Raw genomic sequence first — 18,340 nt, forward strand, 5'->3', positions numbered from 1 at the left:
CTAAGACATCCTCTTAGTGTTAGGTTGCAGGCCATTCTGTCTGTTATTGTTCCTTGGAATCACACTGAGTGACCCTTACTTGGAAATTACTTCTAAGACAAACAGGAAATGCATGTGCAGACCTGATATCACAGAATCCAGTTTGTCAGTGTACATGATGGTGGCCAGCAGTGGAGATGAAGGTGGGGAGATTCCTTCAGTGTCTTGATCAGCATCAACACCACTCCACCACTGATACCATGAGAGAGGCAGGGAAGGCATCAATGAGAACTGAAATTGGAAGGTTAAGCAAAAGGGATCATAGCAGACTGCAGGAGAATGGAACTGAAAATGGGGAAGAGGAGTAAAGAGTGGTGAAGAGGAATTAAGAGGATGCTCAGCAAGATAAATTGGATAGATGGACAGCCACAGTATGGAGACAAGAGAAATGCATAGTGGGCAGAAATGAACGGGTTAGAAACTGAGAGCCAGATCACCAGAACATCAAGACAGGATGTTCACAATATCCCGTTCTTGAATATAATTCAGAAACTTATCTAAAACCCACTGGCAAAATGTGTGTCAGCCCTACATAATGATGGTTGTGTATGGATTATAAAACCCAGGTACTGCAGCTGGACTCTGTCCTCATAGGGCATATGTGGGTGTACAGGCCAAAAGTTCCTAACCTTTTTATTGCAAAACATCAGAAATGCTAACTTTGTAGTTCCCTCTTCCTTTATCTTATTGGACCTTATTACACAGTCCTGTTTTCTTTAAAATAAAATTTAAAGAATCATGGGGAAAGCACCACGCTAGCTTGTATGTTGCTATTTCTTGAGCAGCAGTCAGCCTGGAAAAGAATGATGTCACCTCACTTTTATATATATTATTGCCTTCCAGAAATTTCAGAATACTTCCAAAGGAAGTGATTATCTGATCTTGGTGGTGGAGAACTGGAAGAGACTATGACAGATGTATTTCTTAATGCTGATCTTAAAAATTCCATGTGCCATTTTTGGTTTCATTTGTCCCACATTAGGTGAGAAATAAGGTATTAAGAGTTCTTGTACATAGTGAAAGATTTTAGTGAAAAGTCTGTCTTTTCTATGAAACATCGAGAACAAAAATATTTCAGTCTTGTGGCAGTCATTTTCAATAAAGTTTTAGTGTTTTCTGTGAAAAACAGAAGTACATAATGGAAAATAATTTTTAGGATAAACCAAATTTTCCAGGCAAAAGTTTGGATGGAATATGCTTGCTAGCTCTACTTTTGAAGATTCTTTCAGTGTTGACTATGATGAATTCTTTGTATCTTTAAAAACAATAAATTATAGTAAAAGAAGTCAAATTCTAAAAGTTAAGAAATACCATTACAGTCATCCATTTAAAGGTAACTCTTGTACATGTGTGCACTATAGCTTCCCTAACTTGTCCAAAGAAATGCCCACAAGATGAACTATTGGTGCAAAAAAAAGCAGGCAAGCATAGGCTGCAAGACATGCACTTTAGTAACAGATGTGTGAGTGATGAGGGCACTTCATGAGGAAAAATAATGAACCTGAGCTTAAGGTAGTTCAATGCTGCCTCAGAAAGTTGATTTCCACCTCTGTCCCCAAGTTCATATACAATGCTAGGCAAAATATCACAACTGGCAACTAATTTCTGGGTTTTGCTTTCTGAATGTCCGAACAGCTGATGGGGTAAGGGTTGAGCACTTCCGCTTGCAGCTGAAGTAACAAGTATGATACTCTCAATAACACTGTTGATCTTGATTGCTCTACAAAATCAAATCAAAACACCTGTAACTGGTGAGATCTTGCACTGTGGACTTCCATCTGTTTATGCTTTAGTTGTCTTTTTTTTTTATTATTTTTTAAAGGGAATAATATTCACTTATCACCCTGTGATGTTTTAAAGATACATCTGTGCACATTTGGGGAAAACAGCATGAAAAGTGTTTGATTCCTTCTGAAGAACAAGAACTAGGGTTGCAGCAGTAATACCTACACATCAAGAGAAGGAAAGTAATCCTGAATGTCCATTCCCAAAATGAGGAAGCAGGGTTCTGTGTTAAAATTAAAACATAATTTGTACTGTGTCATGGTTTAACCCAGCCAGCAACTAAGCACCACAGAGCCACTCACCCACTCCTCCCCCCTCCCACTGGGATGGGGAAAGACAATTGAAAAAAAGTACAACTCATGGACTGGGATAAGAACAGTTTAATAACTAAAATGAAATAAAATATAATAAAAATATTTGTAATAAAAAGGAATGTAACAAAAAGGGAGAAAAAGGAAACTCAAGAAAAGTTAAGTGATGTACAACGCAATGGCTCACCACCTGCTGACCCCCACATAACCTGCAATCCTCCCCTGCCGGCCCGCTCCCCGCAGTTTCTGCACTGCACAGGGTGTTCTGTGGTATAGAACATCCCTTTGGCTAGTTGGGGTCAGCTGTCCTGGCTCTGCTCCCTCACAGCTGCTTGTGCACCTGCTTGCTGGCAGAGCATGGGGCACTGAAAAATCCTTAACTTAGGATAAGTGCTGCTTAGCAACAACAAAACCATCAGTGTCTTATCAACATCGTCCTCACACTAAATCCAAAACACAGCCCTGTACCAGCTACTAGGAAGAAAATTGACTCTGTCCCAGACAAAACCAGGACATACTGGAACATCATGTATCATAACATATATGTAAATCAGGCTGAATATGGCAACTCTAAGGTTTTCAGCTTTGCAACCTTAATATCCTTTTTGCACAGGGCTTTTGGTTTGTGGGAGTGAAATGGTTAAGGACTCATAGGCGTTTGCAGGCCTCATTAGGAAAGAAATATTTGCAGATTGGTCTTCGCCAAGTCAGCACAATTTAATTATCAAAAAGGAGTGAATTATTCATAAAAGAATGCCCAGGGCTTCCTTGTCTGACTGTCTAGAGACTCTTCGTCTGAAGATTTGCAATCATTGCTGTTTTTAACCACATCCTGCCTACCTGTCATGGTTTGGTGAAGAGCTGTATGACCTAAAGGAATATAAACTCTGTAAACTGCCTCATTTACAGAGAGTCGATACCAGCAGAGTCTGTCACTGCTGCTCTGTGCTCTCTGCTACAGCTGTGGCAATAACCTGCTTCTGTTCCAACCTGATCACAACTGCATTCCGGTTATTCAGTGACAGGTTTTGCAAGTGTTTAATATCACTTTCACATTTCTTTATGCATGCTATATGAGTAGTGTCGTAGTATTTATTGTAACCCACCCATATATATTTTCGTTCAAGGTTAACTTTGGCATCTTCTTAAAAATTCTCAGGATGCTGATTTCCAAACTAAAAGCTCAGCAAATGAGCTTTCATGACTACAAATACAGGTACGTAATAAATAACAAAATCACAGACCTTTTTATTTATTTTTTTTTCTCACAACATCAGAATGTTGCCACTTTGCTCTTGCAAATTATACATTTACCTACCACCTATTCAGAATATGATACAGGAAATCCACCTGGGGAAACAGGCTCCACAAACATTTTCATATCTGAGAGGTAAAGGCAGATCAATGTCTGTGTGCTGAGTATTATGGGCATTTTTCTCAAGGACTTTGCAATGCAGTAAAAACTCTGCTCTCAGGTGTCCTCACTGTACACCTCTGGCCTCTACTGCTGTGACACACTTTTTCCTTGAGTGTGACAAAATGTCCTCAAAAGAAAAGGAGGTGTAGAAGATTTGTGAGACATTCCTAAGTGACATTAGCATTTCTGATCTACCTTTTTTTCACAGACACAGACACAGTTGACTCAAGAATGTGCCTGATCTTATAAACCCAAATCAGAACATTATCCTCAGCCTGCACTATTGAAGGCCCTGATGTGGGCTCTCCTGGCAAGAGTCTCAATGGTGCACATCATGTCTTACATAAAGTCCTGTACTTGGCCTTTGCACAAGGAACAGCAAGGGCAGGCTGCTCTGCAAGGAGCTAAAGGTGCAGTGAAAACTGCAGTTAAATCAATGGAAATCTGGGTATTTGCTAATTGCTTTCCACATCCCAGTTCTTTACAGTTCTTAGTATCTAATCAAAGCATTCTGAATCCCTGTCTGCTACTACAGTCCTGCCTTAATAAGATTAATTATTTTAACAGGACTCGGGGTATGGGGGGGTGGGGGCAGTTGGAAATTCTGCTACTAACTTCTTATTAAATCCCAGTATTAAATCCCTAACAAGAAGCGTATTTACACTTTCTCTTGACATTCAAGGTCTAAAAGATCTTGGGTATATTCTCCAGGTTGCCACACAAACATTGTGATGACCGACAGCAATGCCTGTATTTATCATTGCCTACTGTTTTGTGTTATATTATCTTTTCTACTGCTTATAATTTTGCTTAAGTTTCAAAGGTTCAAGCTATTCTTCACATTGCAAGTCTTCCTCAGAACTTACTTTCTTTTGAGATCTCTTTTCATCCATGCAAACTTGTTCCCAGATTGTTAAAGAAGATTGTCTTCCATAAAAATTATGCTGGTTGCATTTTTTAAAAAACAGATGACTGCCAACAGTACTGCAGAAACTTTCTATGCAGCTACATAGAGTTTTCAGCAGATAGGAAAGTCTAAATCCCCTGTTAACAGATCACTCGTACTTAGCTATGTAAATATTTTTCTGTTACCTAGAAGCATAAGTTTGATGATAGCATTCTTCCTGTTCAATTGTTTGTCCCTAAGTTTTCACCTTAAACCCAAAGCCAAGATTTCCTCCTGTACAGACTTTTCTGGTAGTGTGCTCCAAAACTGATATCTGAGAATTTGTCCTCAAAATCATAAAATTCCATTCCAGAGTCAGAATATTGAAGGAATATTTCTGGAGTCATTTCTTTGTAGCTGAATTTTTGATTTTTGCACCAAGGATGCTGAAAAAATACTATAATCAAACATTTTCTTTTTAAGATTGGCAAGATCTACACTTGTGCTGATTCCACTGTTGGGGATCCACGAATTTGTATTTACCTTCATCACTGATGAACAGGTGGAAGGACTTCCAAGACATATAAGGCTTATCATTCAGCTGACAATGAGCTCATTTCATGTAAGTACTAGCTTTAGAGGTCACAGATCCACATATATGTTGCTTACCTAGAGATACCACAGATATACAGTATTCTTATATAATACTATGCTCTAACCTATAATGTCTCTAAATACACTATTACAGTGACAAGACAAAGAATTCACAAACTGCATATTTAAAATATGGTAGTCCCAAAGACCAAAAAAATGAGTCTGACACCTCCAAAAACAGTGTATCTTGTGTTCTTTGGTGGTGGGTAACAGTTCATCACAGACCTCTGTTACGAGAACAGGATTAAATTGTTCTATTTAAAATATGTGTTTCACATGAGCTAACTCTTAAAAAGTACTGGATGGCTTTTTTTAAGATTTTCAGGTGATCTATTGACTTTGCAGTCACACTGAGAAGAGAGTTTGTTCTGGACTCATCTTTTTCAGTGCACAGTACATGTCCAGCATACTTCAAACAGGCTACAAGGACCTTATTGTTGTGCCACTGTACAAAAAAACCCCAATCAAGACTGTATCAGGAGGTGCAAGGACCAGCTTCACTTCAGCTTGTGTAGTTGGGACTGTCCCTTCACGACTGGTGCATCACTGACACAGAGGGCTTGTGGGGCAGTCCTTACCTTTTAGGACTTTTTATCTACTAGAATGTAGACTACATGGCATTTGGGGCAGTTGGATGAAAGGAGATGCAGATATGAATACTGTGAGAAAAATGCAGAGTTAAAACATTTGCTGTGAGGAGAAGCATGTGAAAGATAAGCAGGATCTGCTTTGTGTGTGGTTCCAGCCTAGAGGATGCGCTCTGGGTATGCCTACCAGTCTGAAGTCCTCAGGCAAGTGCACTGAAGACATGTAGAAGAACTTTGTCAGGGCCATGACTCACCTGAGTTGTGTGCTGTTCAGGAGTTGTAACAGAGGTACTTCCATGCAAGTCTAGAGAAAATCTCAGACATTTTTTATGCCAAAACTACACCTACATACTTCAGAAACCTACATACTTAAGGCCTCCATATAGGCATCAAAGATATCATCTGAGATGCAGTTTTGAGGACCTCAGTTTGGGGCTTCTGTCTCTTGTGGGTTTAAGTATAAATTCAGCAAAGCACTTAATGCATCAGAAGTGAAACATGCACAACTACCATGACTTCAGTGAAGAGGCACCAGTAGAAAAGTCCACTTTTTCACACTAGCCCCCTGATTAGTGCGCTTCTCTGAGAAATGGACACAACACAGGTCCCAGCTAGGAGATGGTTTAACCTGTTCCAGGGAAGGGCCCAAGAAAGCTTACACAGATTTCCTGCACAAACAAAGGTGTGTGAACCAGCAAGCAAAGATGCAAAATGAACTGAGAGGAAGTAGGATGAAAGAGAAACCAAATCTGTGGCTTAGTGCCAGAGCAGCTGGCTGAGAAAGGGACACTGAGCCCTCAGCACCTGCCCCTGAATGTTGATACCATTTACATTAAATAACTATAGATTTAAAAGGGTATGTGAAAATTAATCAGAGGAGCAAGGAGTAGAACAATCTCAGCACTTCCCTTACTCATCCTTTACTTCCATTCATGGCCTCAAGAGACATGGCAGTAGCCAATGTTAACCTGCCTTGATTCAAGAGAAGGTGCAGATGTGCCTCCATACAGAGAGGCTGCTAGTGAAGTGACTACTCTAGGGCACGGCTTTGCCTGTGGGGAGCCACGAGGTATTTCTCGTACTTCTGGGTTATTGAGCAAAATATGGGCTATATCACAACTGCCAGCTTTTCCTCCTTTGAAGAAAAGAGCTTTGACTTACTGACTATAACTGGAACAGGTGTCTAGTTCCATGCAAGGAATAACTGGGGCAGTTGCATTTTCTGCTTTGTCATTTTTTCTTGGTTGCTTTACATCCCAGCTTCCAGTTACTGGGCTATTGTAAATCCCAGATTAGGTGCCCAGGGCCCGATCCTTCACCTGCCTCAGCATTCAACCTTGAGTCACAGCACTTAACTCCCCACTGAATATAGTTTCTTAACCCTTAGATGCTTATATTTGCTGTGTTCCTAGTGGTTAAAGGACTTGTAGTATTTTCTCCCAGCCATAAAAAGATCACTTCTACAGTTTCCTCTCATGCTTCCCGAGATTTAAGTCTGACAATGTCAACACCTGTAAACATATTTCTCATGTCTACTCCTCCCGTATCTCTACAGGGAGGTATTTTTCCTCTTGGTAATCATTTCAGCTTGACCAACAGGAGAATTCTTCCCATTTTGGTTACAAATAATTATGAAAGGAGACTGAATAAAGTTCAAGTCCTTGTGGGATTCCATTTATAAATTCTAAGAAAGATTTTAAGAGACTCTCTTTTTGATGCAGTTCCCATATATTTAGTTCTTTCAGAAGGGACACAAGGTAAACCAGGTAGCAACTTAGCATTCCTGATCAGATAAAGAGCTTTCTTGCTGTCTTCTGAAAGTACTAGGCGTTTCAGGAATCATCAATTTATCAGGTGAAAGAGTAACAAACTAGGTTCATTCCTTCAATACTCCATTTGAAATGTCTGTTAGGAAGCTTTTCTACCCCCAAAAAATCATAGATATGAGAATGTCTGTCCTCATGCAAAGTTTGGGCTCCATTTCCCTGAAGGATGTTGTTCATTCACCATATCTGAAAAATGACACTATGGCCTCATATATGTACACTCACAAAAAGTACTGTACTCATGAACAGGCTTCTAGACCTAGGAGAAAATTAGTCAGAGCAGTCACGTGGGTGGAACAGATAGCAGACTAGCAGCTGCAGGCGGAAAAGAAGTTGCTCACTTATACATTCAGCAGAGTGTTTTAGAGATGTTTCTGTACTTGACTGCCCTTCAGTCACCCTGCCTTAGTGGTACATAAGTAAGAAAAAATGAAGAAGCAAAGGAATGAGAGTGTAGGTCTGGCAGCTCCATGCCCTCATATCTTGGCTGCAAGCATGAAGGTGTGAAGGACACACACTCCATTACAACGGCCAGTCCTAAACAGTCTGAATTCCACTGAAACTAAATGGTGATTCTCAGGGAGCAGCTTATGCACAAGTGTACATGTGTTTCACTGTAACTACTCTCCAGTTTACAAAGGATAGGAACTAGACATGGCAATCTGTAGGCACAAAGTACTGCTGTCTGCTTCAATCTGTGTTCTGTAGAGTTGCTGAGTAATGACTTCTTGAGGTTGTACTCCTCTTAAACTACCTGCTTAGAAAAGTTGTCCTTTGTCCTTGTCTTCCTGTCTTGACCTTCTTGGTCAGGCAAGGACAGCAGTTTCCAGGTCTCCTTTCTTTAATGAGGTATCCAGCAATGTCTCTGGCTAGAGTCCTTACTACTCACTAACTCACTAGTTTGATGTTTGTCTGCCCTATTCTTCAGTCGGGGACATGAAGTCATCAAAGCATTATTGCACTTTTCTCACAATTTATGGTCATTCTTGTTTTTAACCAGTGCTCTGGCATATGTATGCATCAGTGTTTTGGCACTGTTATTGATGCTCTAATTAAATATTTCCACTACATCTTGAGGGGAAAAATGTCCAGGCAGGCAGAAGAGAATTCGCTCAGAGCCACCTCCCTAGGGGGCCCTGCTGACACGGTGTTGGAGTACATGTTCCTCAGTTAGACATATCCTTACTTGGAGAGGTTGTAGTGGTCTAGATGTTATTTTAAGAAACACAGAATAATTTTAAGTGAAAATTTTGTTTATGAGCTTGTACAAAGAAATATGATATAGAAGATAGCTTACTTATCCCTGCTAGAAAGCCCAAACTTCATTCCTTTCAGAGGAACATGCATGCGCTTGGCTACATGGCACGCTTTAGAAGCAAAACATATTTTCAAAATACCCCAAAATCTTAGACAATGTTTATTGCAGATTCTCTTTTTTAGCTACAGCATTATTTGTGGAGGGATTAGCAAAAAAAAAAAAAAAAAAGCACATAAACTGTAGATAATTACTTTTGTTTAGTCTGTAAATCTTCTCAGTAGTTTTTAAAAGCAGTTAAACTGTTTTGTTAGAGAAAAACAATTACATCTGGGATCTCATCTGGAGGTTTTAACCCAAACATTTTCAAGGAGCACAAAATTAAATTCTAAATAACAGTTCTGCTGTACATAGGAGGCTTCTTTGCTTTACAAAGTGGAGCAATCTAAACCTCTTGGCTCACTGGTGCATACAAACTGTTAGCCACAGAAAAAAACACTGGTTTCTGGTGGATAAGACCCAGTTATTTATGAGAAATTTATCATGTTGCCATTGTCAATAGAACTGAAGAACAGTTGTGAGGCTTGCGCATGCATCTATCCTTTCCTATTGGTTATTATGCTATTGAATATTTCTTCTGTACTTCCGATTCTTCTTTTTCCGTCACACTGTGATTATTTTAAGAATGTATGCCTTAGCAGTCATGTCAGATGGCAAGGATTTCTAAGTATTAAGTTCCATGTATTAAAAAAAAAAAAAAAAAAAAAAAAAGGAATGTGAGGAAGCATTAAAGAAAGCAGGATATCAAATGAACATCAGTATGCATAATCAACTGAATTTTCCACCTTCTGGTATGATTTTACAGTGCTTCTGCCTGTGACTTCATGTTCTGATACTGCAGCAGCAGTCATATAGGGATTTACATAAGTTCATATAGGGATTTACAAGCTCACAGTCAGCACAGAGGTGCCACTAATATTCACAAAGTCCTCTCCTAATGTGGTGAGTTTCGACATTTCTGGCACTGGGTATTGTGAGGCTTAGAAGTCAGAGGACTTAACAGCACCATGTAGGTTAGTTCCTATTTCTGCTTGTGGTGCCTGTGAGGCCAAATTTAGAGCTCATGCCCAGAACACAAAAAACCCCACCCAACATAGATATTTTCATGGACTTTTCACCCAAAAAAGAAAACTGTCTCCAGGTATAGAAGCAGTCCTGAATAAAAAGTTGGTCTTTAAGCTGTTAAATTTGGTTCTATTTATCAGAAACTCGCTCCATGGTTTCTGACTCATCTATATGTACTATTCTAAAAGTTATCTCCATAGTAAAATATAATCTGTTATAGACTCTAACAACCAAATATTTTGTGATTTTTTTTACATATTTCTGCAAAGTAATTCAAATGCAGAGAAGTATTTAAAATTTACATTGTTAAATGACATGTCAAAATTACCTATATCTTGCTACCATAAGCCAGGTGAAACATGAAATACAGTAGAAAAAAATATACAGAAAAAGCAGTCGTGACTGCTATTTCTCTTGCCCCCGCTTCTACTGCAGTGGCAGATAAACTGTTCCTTATCATACCTAATGCACATATGCTTAAGGAATTAATGGCTCCAAACCTTTCTAGATTGCTAAAAAACTACAACAGGCTCAAAATGCATTGGATTACTGCTAGATATAACAAAAAACATTGAAGCTGCTGTGTATGTGAATTTCTTTTTAAGCTTTTCTGAGAAAAACAGAAACATTTCTGGAAAAGTATGAGTATGAAAAGGAATGATGTCAGCTGTGTTATATATATGGTTATGACAGCTTTTTACTTGTGATATGAACATTGCCTTCGGACTGATAGTCAACAGTATTTGTTCTCTTCATCAGAACTTGTGTCATAGATATGTTTAGACATACCAAAAGAAATGCATTTCCTGAAGCAACGGTAATAAATCCACATATCTGTGTCAGACTCTTAGGCTGAGATGCATGCATTTAAGATGTTTTGATCTGAGATCAAATACAGACAGAGAGGAGGATAATGTAAAGAGTAATTTGGGGGTTGGTTTAAAGCAAGTTTTATCTCTAGAATTTAGATTTTATTTAAATGTGCTTATGTAAATCCATTTCAAAGGAAAAATGGCAAGTCAAAATAGCCATAACACTTATTACAGCTGAGCCTTAAACTAGCACTAATCACATAATATATCACTAATTTTTAAAAAGCACCCAAATGAGATCCCTCTCAGTAGTCTCATTTGCATATTCAAATAAGCACATGGATAATGAGACCCCAGGCTTCATTTTTTTGTTTTACCATATTGAGAATTATCAGCAGCCACAGTGTAACAGCAGTAGTTTGAAAAGAAAATAAAAATTATGTAGTAGCAAAATGAAGATCACATGGAAGAGCAAACTAGGTTTTATAGTCTCTGTTCTTCAGCATCTGCACCAAATGTGCCCTACATTTGCTAAGGCACCATATGAAAACTAGTTAATGGGTACTTCAATAATAAGTAAATAAAGGCAACTACTTTTCTTTTTGAAAATTAAGAAGCATTGTTTATACTTATGGCTTTAACATTAATGTCATCTTTAAACTAAAACTTCAGGTATTTCCCGTACACTAACTTTTTCCTCTTACTGTGTTTCTCTTGCAGGGCTTTTTTGTAGCAGTTTTATACTGCTTTGCTAATGGAGAGGTAAGAGACAATGCTATGAGATAAGTTTTCAGTTGATTAGTAAAATACATTGACACCAAGAAGGGTGAACACACTAACTAGCTCTGATTATTCACGAGCATGCATGCATTCTTTTGAACTGGTCTCATTGTTTTGTACTAAGAGAACAGCAAGACCTCTCACAGCTTTGGGATTCAAATGCAAAGTATCTCTGCTGAAGCCTGAGTAGCTACAGCTGTGAAGTCATGGATACCTTGGGGTGTCTGAAATACCAGTAGGGGTTTATGGTCAGCTTTGTAAACCCCGCTCCTTTAATCAGGTGGAATCCCAGACTTCATGTTTGGCCAGGCTAAACCCTCTCTTAGTTTACTCCTGAAGTCCATGTAAAGCAACCAAATTTGGGATGCTTTAATATTTTAGACAGCAAGATGTTAAAAAATAATTTAGTGCATGCATTGTTCAGGACATCCCTAAGCTCCATGTGGGGGTATTCCTTGTCTGGAAACTGACTCCTGCTACACCTCAAGGGACAGCTGGGGGTTCAGTTTGCTCCATGCCAGGATTTAGGCAGATCCATGATGGCTCTTACGCAAGGACACGGCAGCACAGAAAGCTGCTGCCCAGTGTAGGGTGAAGACTGAATTCAGAGCAGGTTGCTCAGGGTTTTGTCCAGCTGAGCTCTGACCCCCGCCAAGGACAGAGGTTCTACCACCTCTATGGTCTTTTGTTCCAGTGCTTCACTGTACTCCGGAGAAAATATATTTTCCATATATTCTGTTAGAATTTCCCTTTTTTATTTCAATTTATGATCACTCTTGTGTCCCTACCAAACACCTCTGCAGAGTGACCAGCTCCATCTCCTCAATGATCTCCTCATAGGGCCTCCAGCGTGCCTGAGCCCCACTCACTCAGCCTGTCCTCGTAGGGCAAGTGCTTCAGCCCTGACCGCTGCTGCTAAGTTCAATCTTATCAACACAGTTCTTTTACTCGGGGCCCAAAATTAGATGAAGTATTCAGAGGTAGTCTAACAGTTACTGAGTAAAGGAGAACAATCACTTCTCTTGATCTACTAGCTCTGCTCCTGGCTATATACAACCCAGTGCCTTCATCACCGTCACGGCTGCACGCTACCCCTGCCTTATCACACTGACTTGTTACAAGCTACCTCAGAAAATGATGCTATGGAGGCTGTGGAATTAATCTCACTTAATTTTAAATGTTTTATAAGTTGAATATCACTGCCCTTATGTTTCATCAGGGTGCAGACCTCCACTACTTGCAATAAAAAGACACATACCAGGTGTCAGTAGCACTTCAGAGCCTGGCAGCGCCAGCTGGCATGGTACACAATGCACTGAAAAAGGTACAGAAGTTTGGACATGTTCTTAAAGGCACCAGTGAAACAAACAAGATAGGCTTTATAAAAAGGTAGGCCATAGGTTCCTAATATTTAATGAGGGAACCTGGAACAATTTCTGAACTACTTGAATAAAAAAGAGACCTGGCACTTGTCTGCAATACAGGAGCATTTTTCTAACATTTGTGAAGGGCACAGAACTGCCAGCATCTCTCATCAGCAGTTAAAAGTGGTTTTTTGCCTTTTACCTCCTGGTCCAGCTGAGATTGCTGGCCAAAGGGCCTGGTGGTTAGAGGAAGGGCATGTCCTCCTCCTCCATCTGTAGTACTGGCGTGGGTGATGCAAGGCAGCTGCACACTCAGTGCTGAGGATTTAAGGCAGGCTGCCAGATAAAAGGCTTTAACAAAACAAATCAGATGATATCCAAGCACAGCACTCCAACAAAGCTGCATGGTGCTCATTTCCACAGCCCTTGGGCTTTCCCCATCCTCACTTCATCAGGTTATAAACATGGAGGTCACTTGAGCTGTCACACACACGAGCATTAAGATCACAGTGTATCAGAGATTCAGGGGCTAGGAAAAACCTAAGTTAGAGTTATGTTAGAGTCTTAAGACTGACTTGGCAAACAAATCTGTTTTTATACCACAAGAACCTTGCCAGGTGTGTGGTGCACCCCAAAGGGGCAGGAAGCTCAGCACTTCCACAGTCCCTCTCATTTTACAGCTAGCATTTTGGACAGTGGACTGCAGGGTGGTCACAAGACATCACCATGGACAGACTGTTTTCTTTTCCTCCCAGGTGAAAGCAGAGCTCCAGAAGCAGTGGTCACGCTTCCTGCTTGCAGATCCCTTTGGCTGTAAGCTCTGCTTTCTTGGGGAGAACATAAAATACCTTCGGAAATGTTCACAGAAACGGAAAAAACAGCACCTGGGCAGCAAACACCACTTGTCCCTGGAGGCAAGTGAGCCCTGGGACATGCAGCTCCAGCAGGTGCTAGTGAAGCAGAGGACAGATCTCAGCCCAGAGCCGGGATGTACTCTCCCATCTTGTCCACGGGCAAGCATGTCAGACAGCAGCGAAGAAGTCACCACTGGAGAGACAACTGAGGAAGTCTTCGAAGAAAGCGAGATTTAGAAAGCTCTCCACTAGGACAGTCCCTTTCAACAGCCACAGTATTTTGAAAGACATTCACCTCCATATTGTACAGATCTCTGGGATGTGCAATGCAAGGAGGAAGCAGTTAGTATTTCAATTGTCCCAGTTTTCTTGATCTGACAAAAATGTCGATTGGGATGTTGCTAAGCTGTGCAGCTGGGGTAGAAGAAGTTTTCTAGATCAAAAAATGCTTTGAGTTGACCAGTCTGGAAGATAACTGATAGTGAAAGAGATGTACACAGGGGAGCAGGATGTACTCTGGAAATAAGTAGACTCTGGACACACACATTGTGTCCCAGAAGCTTCATCCATACTTGACTGCCATTGTTTTTCTCTTTCATAGGTGTGTTTCATAGATAGAGATATGCGTGTAGAAGAGTTCTCTCTGCAGATTGAAATCATCCCCCATCTCAGACCAAACCAAACACGTTTTGTTTAAGCAAAAGGAAAGGATTTATATGTACTGGAGGGAAGGAAAAAAAAAAAAAAAAAAAGCTTAGGAAGAAACAACCTTTTGCTGGCATTTTTGAGCATCTTCGCTTAAAGTTTAGTGCTGGAAATGTCATTATGAAATGAAAGACCAAAATGTTTTCTTTTGAAAGTGCCCCTATGAAATGTCTGGTTACAATTTTTCTTTGCCTGTTCTTGTTTTCACTATTTTTTCGACACAAGCCACAGATTTTGATGCATCTGCAGGTTTGCCTTACCTGTGGCCCAAGGGACAAACTAGATCATCAGTAAGTGGTGCTTCCACCTTCCTCCCCAGGGACTTGAAATGGAAGATGACATGTAATTGTGTCAGCACCACAAGAATATGTGAAATCCTTCTTCCAGCCTTTAACAAGAGCCATGATGAGATTTTAACTGGCACATACAGCTCACCCAGAGATCTATGAAATTCAATTAAGTTTGTTTATATTCTATGAGCCAGTTTCCAAACTTGTGAACATGACCCAGCTGGCATATCGAAAGGAAAAAAGAAAAAGGCAACAGAAAAATTGGCAGGCAATATTTATCTACAATATAAGTGTATACCTCAGGCACACACATGTGTACCTACCTAGACTGCAACTAGTTACATAGCATTTGTTATTAATTTTTCCTGTACTTTACTGGCAAGCACTCTGTTTTAATTTAAATGCCTGCAAATCTACTAAAACATATCCTGGGCAACTGGCTCTAGGTGGCCCTGATTGAGCAGGGGGATTGGGACCAGGTGACCTCCAAAGGTCCCTTCCAACTTCAACCAGCCTGTGATTCTGTGAAAACACTGTATGTCAAATAAATAATTTTCAGGTCTGCTCATGGGCTCTATTTACGCATCTTCTCTCCACCAGGCGCCTGCACTGTGGCTGTCCTCCTGGCTTTCATTACTTCTACATCTCCCCATGGGGTGGTTTTTTCCTTAGACCCCTGCTGCCAGATTTACAACTGCAAATGGCACTTTTTGAAATAGGTTGCCTGTATCTTCAATGTGTTGTTTGAGCAGCTTATATAACTTACCAACACTTAAAAAAATTATTTACCAGTCTACATGTAAACTTTACCAGTTATGATATATTGTTTTCTTGCAAAGAACAGCAAAAAAGTGACTAGCACTAGGTCAATAACACATTTGATCTATCACATTCCTGGTACTTTTCAAAAAGCTTTTCTTTTATAGTTCTATCAGTGTTAGAACTTAACCTATTGAGTCAATACAAGGTTGTATATTTTGGTAAAATATTAATGAAATGTAAATATTTGATCCATTTTAAAGTATATCTGCAGTTTTAAAAGGCTTTTTACCAGAATGTGCACTCTGCTTACACAGCATTTTGCTGCAGTGGATTTCTTCAGCACCCATTGCAAGCACCAGACACTATGTATCTGTTGAACGTATCTTCTCTGATTTAAAAAAGACAGATTTCTTCTAGAGCTGTTGCTTAATATATTAAAAATCTTGAAGTGGTTTAGAATGCATTTTACTTGGGTGCTGAAAATGTGAAAAATGTAAGATTTTACTGTATCTTGGTAAAATAGTTTACTTTTTAATTGAATTTTAAAGTATTTCAAGTGGTCAAGAAACCAGTTTTCTGTGCTCTCAACAGCAGTCCCTGCTAGGGGCATTTTCCCCTCTCTATTACGTGCACGGTCTTTTTGACTCTTTCAGTTTATAAAAATCAACCGCTTTTATATAAGCAGACCCTGGAGGCCTGATAAAAACAATCATCACATGGATTCCTTCAGAAAGCATGTTTGTTAAGTACGGAAGTTGTTAAATCTGGATGGCCTCACACATGATGTATCTTTACAGAAATACTACAGGCTCATTGGTTCCAAATAAAACAGTAAACAGTTTAGAAGACAGCAGCAGATTCAACAATTCAAAAATGTTAGTAGAGGCAGCAAAAATAGCTAACTCTTCTCCTAGGAAGGTGAAGGTCTGCAGCTAGGTATTGGCCCAGGATTTTCCTTCTGTTCTTTGTGGAGCCCTAGGGCTGCAGGAGGGACACTGCAGCCAGAGGATCTGATGAGAAAAGCCGAGGCAGGTCCCTGGGATGTGAGACAGAAGCCAACCTGTCCTACCAGTGCACAGACTGTAGAGACAGAAACAGTTGGGAGAAAGGGCCAGAAACACGATCTTGCTCTGATGAAATATGAGCTGGAGGAGACAGATAGACCCAAACTGGTGTTTGTTTGCAAGTGATACTTTATGTAAATTACTCACCCAATTCTCACATCGATTAGTTATCAGACAACAAAAACTTTAACGTTCTATGCTTGTATAGACCTAGTAGCAGGATTTTTCTCTTTATCAATCAATTGCTCACCTTTACTTCCCAGATTTCCACTGCCTTCACTTTATGAGAGAGACTGGTGTGAACTAAAGGCTTCTTCCCTCTTGAAGAGAGCACCCGTCCTCCCATGTCTTGGCCAGTGTGGTCTCTGCTGAGTCAGTCCATTAAGTAAGACAAGGTGGGATATTCATGATCAGGACATCAGAGACAACCCACACTAAAACCTGACTCCCACAGCTTTGAAGTTGCTTTTGCCAAGGATCTTGCTTTCCATCAAAATTTTCATGACAAAAAATTGAATACTGAGCCCAAAATAGCTTGTGGGGTTCAACAGAGCTTTCCCATTACATGTAGTGTGATAACTGATCTGATGTGTATGAATATAAAACTTTATAACCTGCTGTGAGACACGTTATTAATTTTTATGTTTTACTACACATAAAGCACAACCTTCCAGACACAATGGCTTCTCCTATGGTCAGAGATGTCAACTATATTCTAATTATTAATGTGTAACTACATTCTTTGTTTAAATATATTCCTTCTACATACCAGGGTCTGTGCCTCAAAAGCTCAAATAGTAAAGCACAAACACTCCAGTCTGGAGAGCTCTCTATCAGTTACGCATTGAAGTCAATAATACTGGTTTGTATTTTTTCAAATATGGAATAAATCCAGTAGATTAAGAGATATGTGCCAGTTCTGTTCTGTTTGATGCACTCACTTCTTAAGGTACCAGATATAAGTGAAGTAAGGCAAAGAGTCACACAAGTGCCACTTCACTGAATCTTATGTAAAAGGTAAGTATGGGAAGGTTGGATGTCTGGGAGACACCCCAGTGCTAATGTTCTGTTTTGTTCCAGTGCAAATATGAATTAATATAACAACCACTTTATTAAGTTAATCTACAACTTTAATAAAATAAACAAGTAATGTATCCTATGACAACTTGGTCTTAAACTACAGTCATCTTTCTTCTATGATATTGAGATTGGGGTGGGAGGTGGTCACTCTTAGCTACTGACCAAATTACGGCATAGCAATGGTATCTCTACACCTCCAACCTCAAGTACAGGAGATGAAATATGTGATGCTGCACGTCTGGGTCTATCTGGGTGTCCCATACAACTGTGCCTGATAACAGTACTGGAGGAAGAGAAGTCCTACCAGCAGGCATGTGCCTTCTTCAGCAGTTTTGATATTTGTGAGTGCTCAGTCTTCAGTGGGAATTGAAGACAACACTGAGTGTGTGGGACAGCAACAAGATGAGAACTACCAAAGCATGACATACCTCCTCAGGAGGCTGTAGGCGACAACTTTCTGGGCATAATTCCTCACCCCAGGCTGATGTCAGCTTCTTCACCTGCATGGTAGAGCAAACCACTTCCACTTGACTAAATCTGCATTTTGCCATCTGTTGTCTCCTGGTTCACCCCTTCGATACCCCTCTAGCACCAGCATCTGATGTTGCTGGCAGTCCCCACTGCAACAGTCAAAGCTTCTCTACTGGCACTTTCACAACAGCCTGATGGCAGAAGTTTTGTTTAGCGACTTGGGGTTCTCAGTTCACCGGCTGTCACCATCTTTGGGTGTCCCATAGCACTTCT

General features: G+C 40.1%; 1 protein-coding gene across 1 annotated transcript in view; it reads left to right on the top strand.

The window, feature by feature from the left end:
• Window positions 1-13,932, top strand: part of GLP2R (glucagon like peptide 2 receptor) — a 40,368-nt gene extending 26,436 nt beyond the window's left edge. Inside the window, exons 10-13 of the mRNA XM_074922038.1 lie at window positions 3,263-3,351; window positions 4,922-5,060; window positions 11,418-11,459; window positions 13,597-13,932. Coding sequence (XP_074778139.1) covers window positions 3,263-3,351; window positions 4,922-5,060; window positions 11,418-11,459; window positions 13,597-13,932 — 606 coding nt within the window. The remainder of the gene's footprint in view (window positions 1-3,262; window positions 3,352-4,921; window positions 5,061-11,417; window positions 11,460-13,596) is intronic.
• Window positions 13,933-18,340: the final 4,408 nt, after the last annotated feature.

Source organism: Athene noctua, chromosome 18, assembly GCF_965140245.1.
Source record: "Athene noctua chromosome 18, bAthNoc1.hap1.1, whole genome shotgun sequence".
Taxonomy (NCBI): domain Eukaryota; kingdom Metazoa; phylum Chordata; class Aves; order Strigiformes; family Strigidae; genus Athene; species Athene noctua.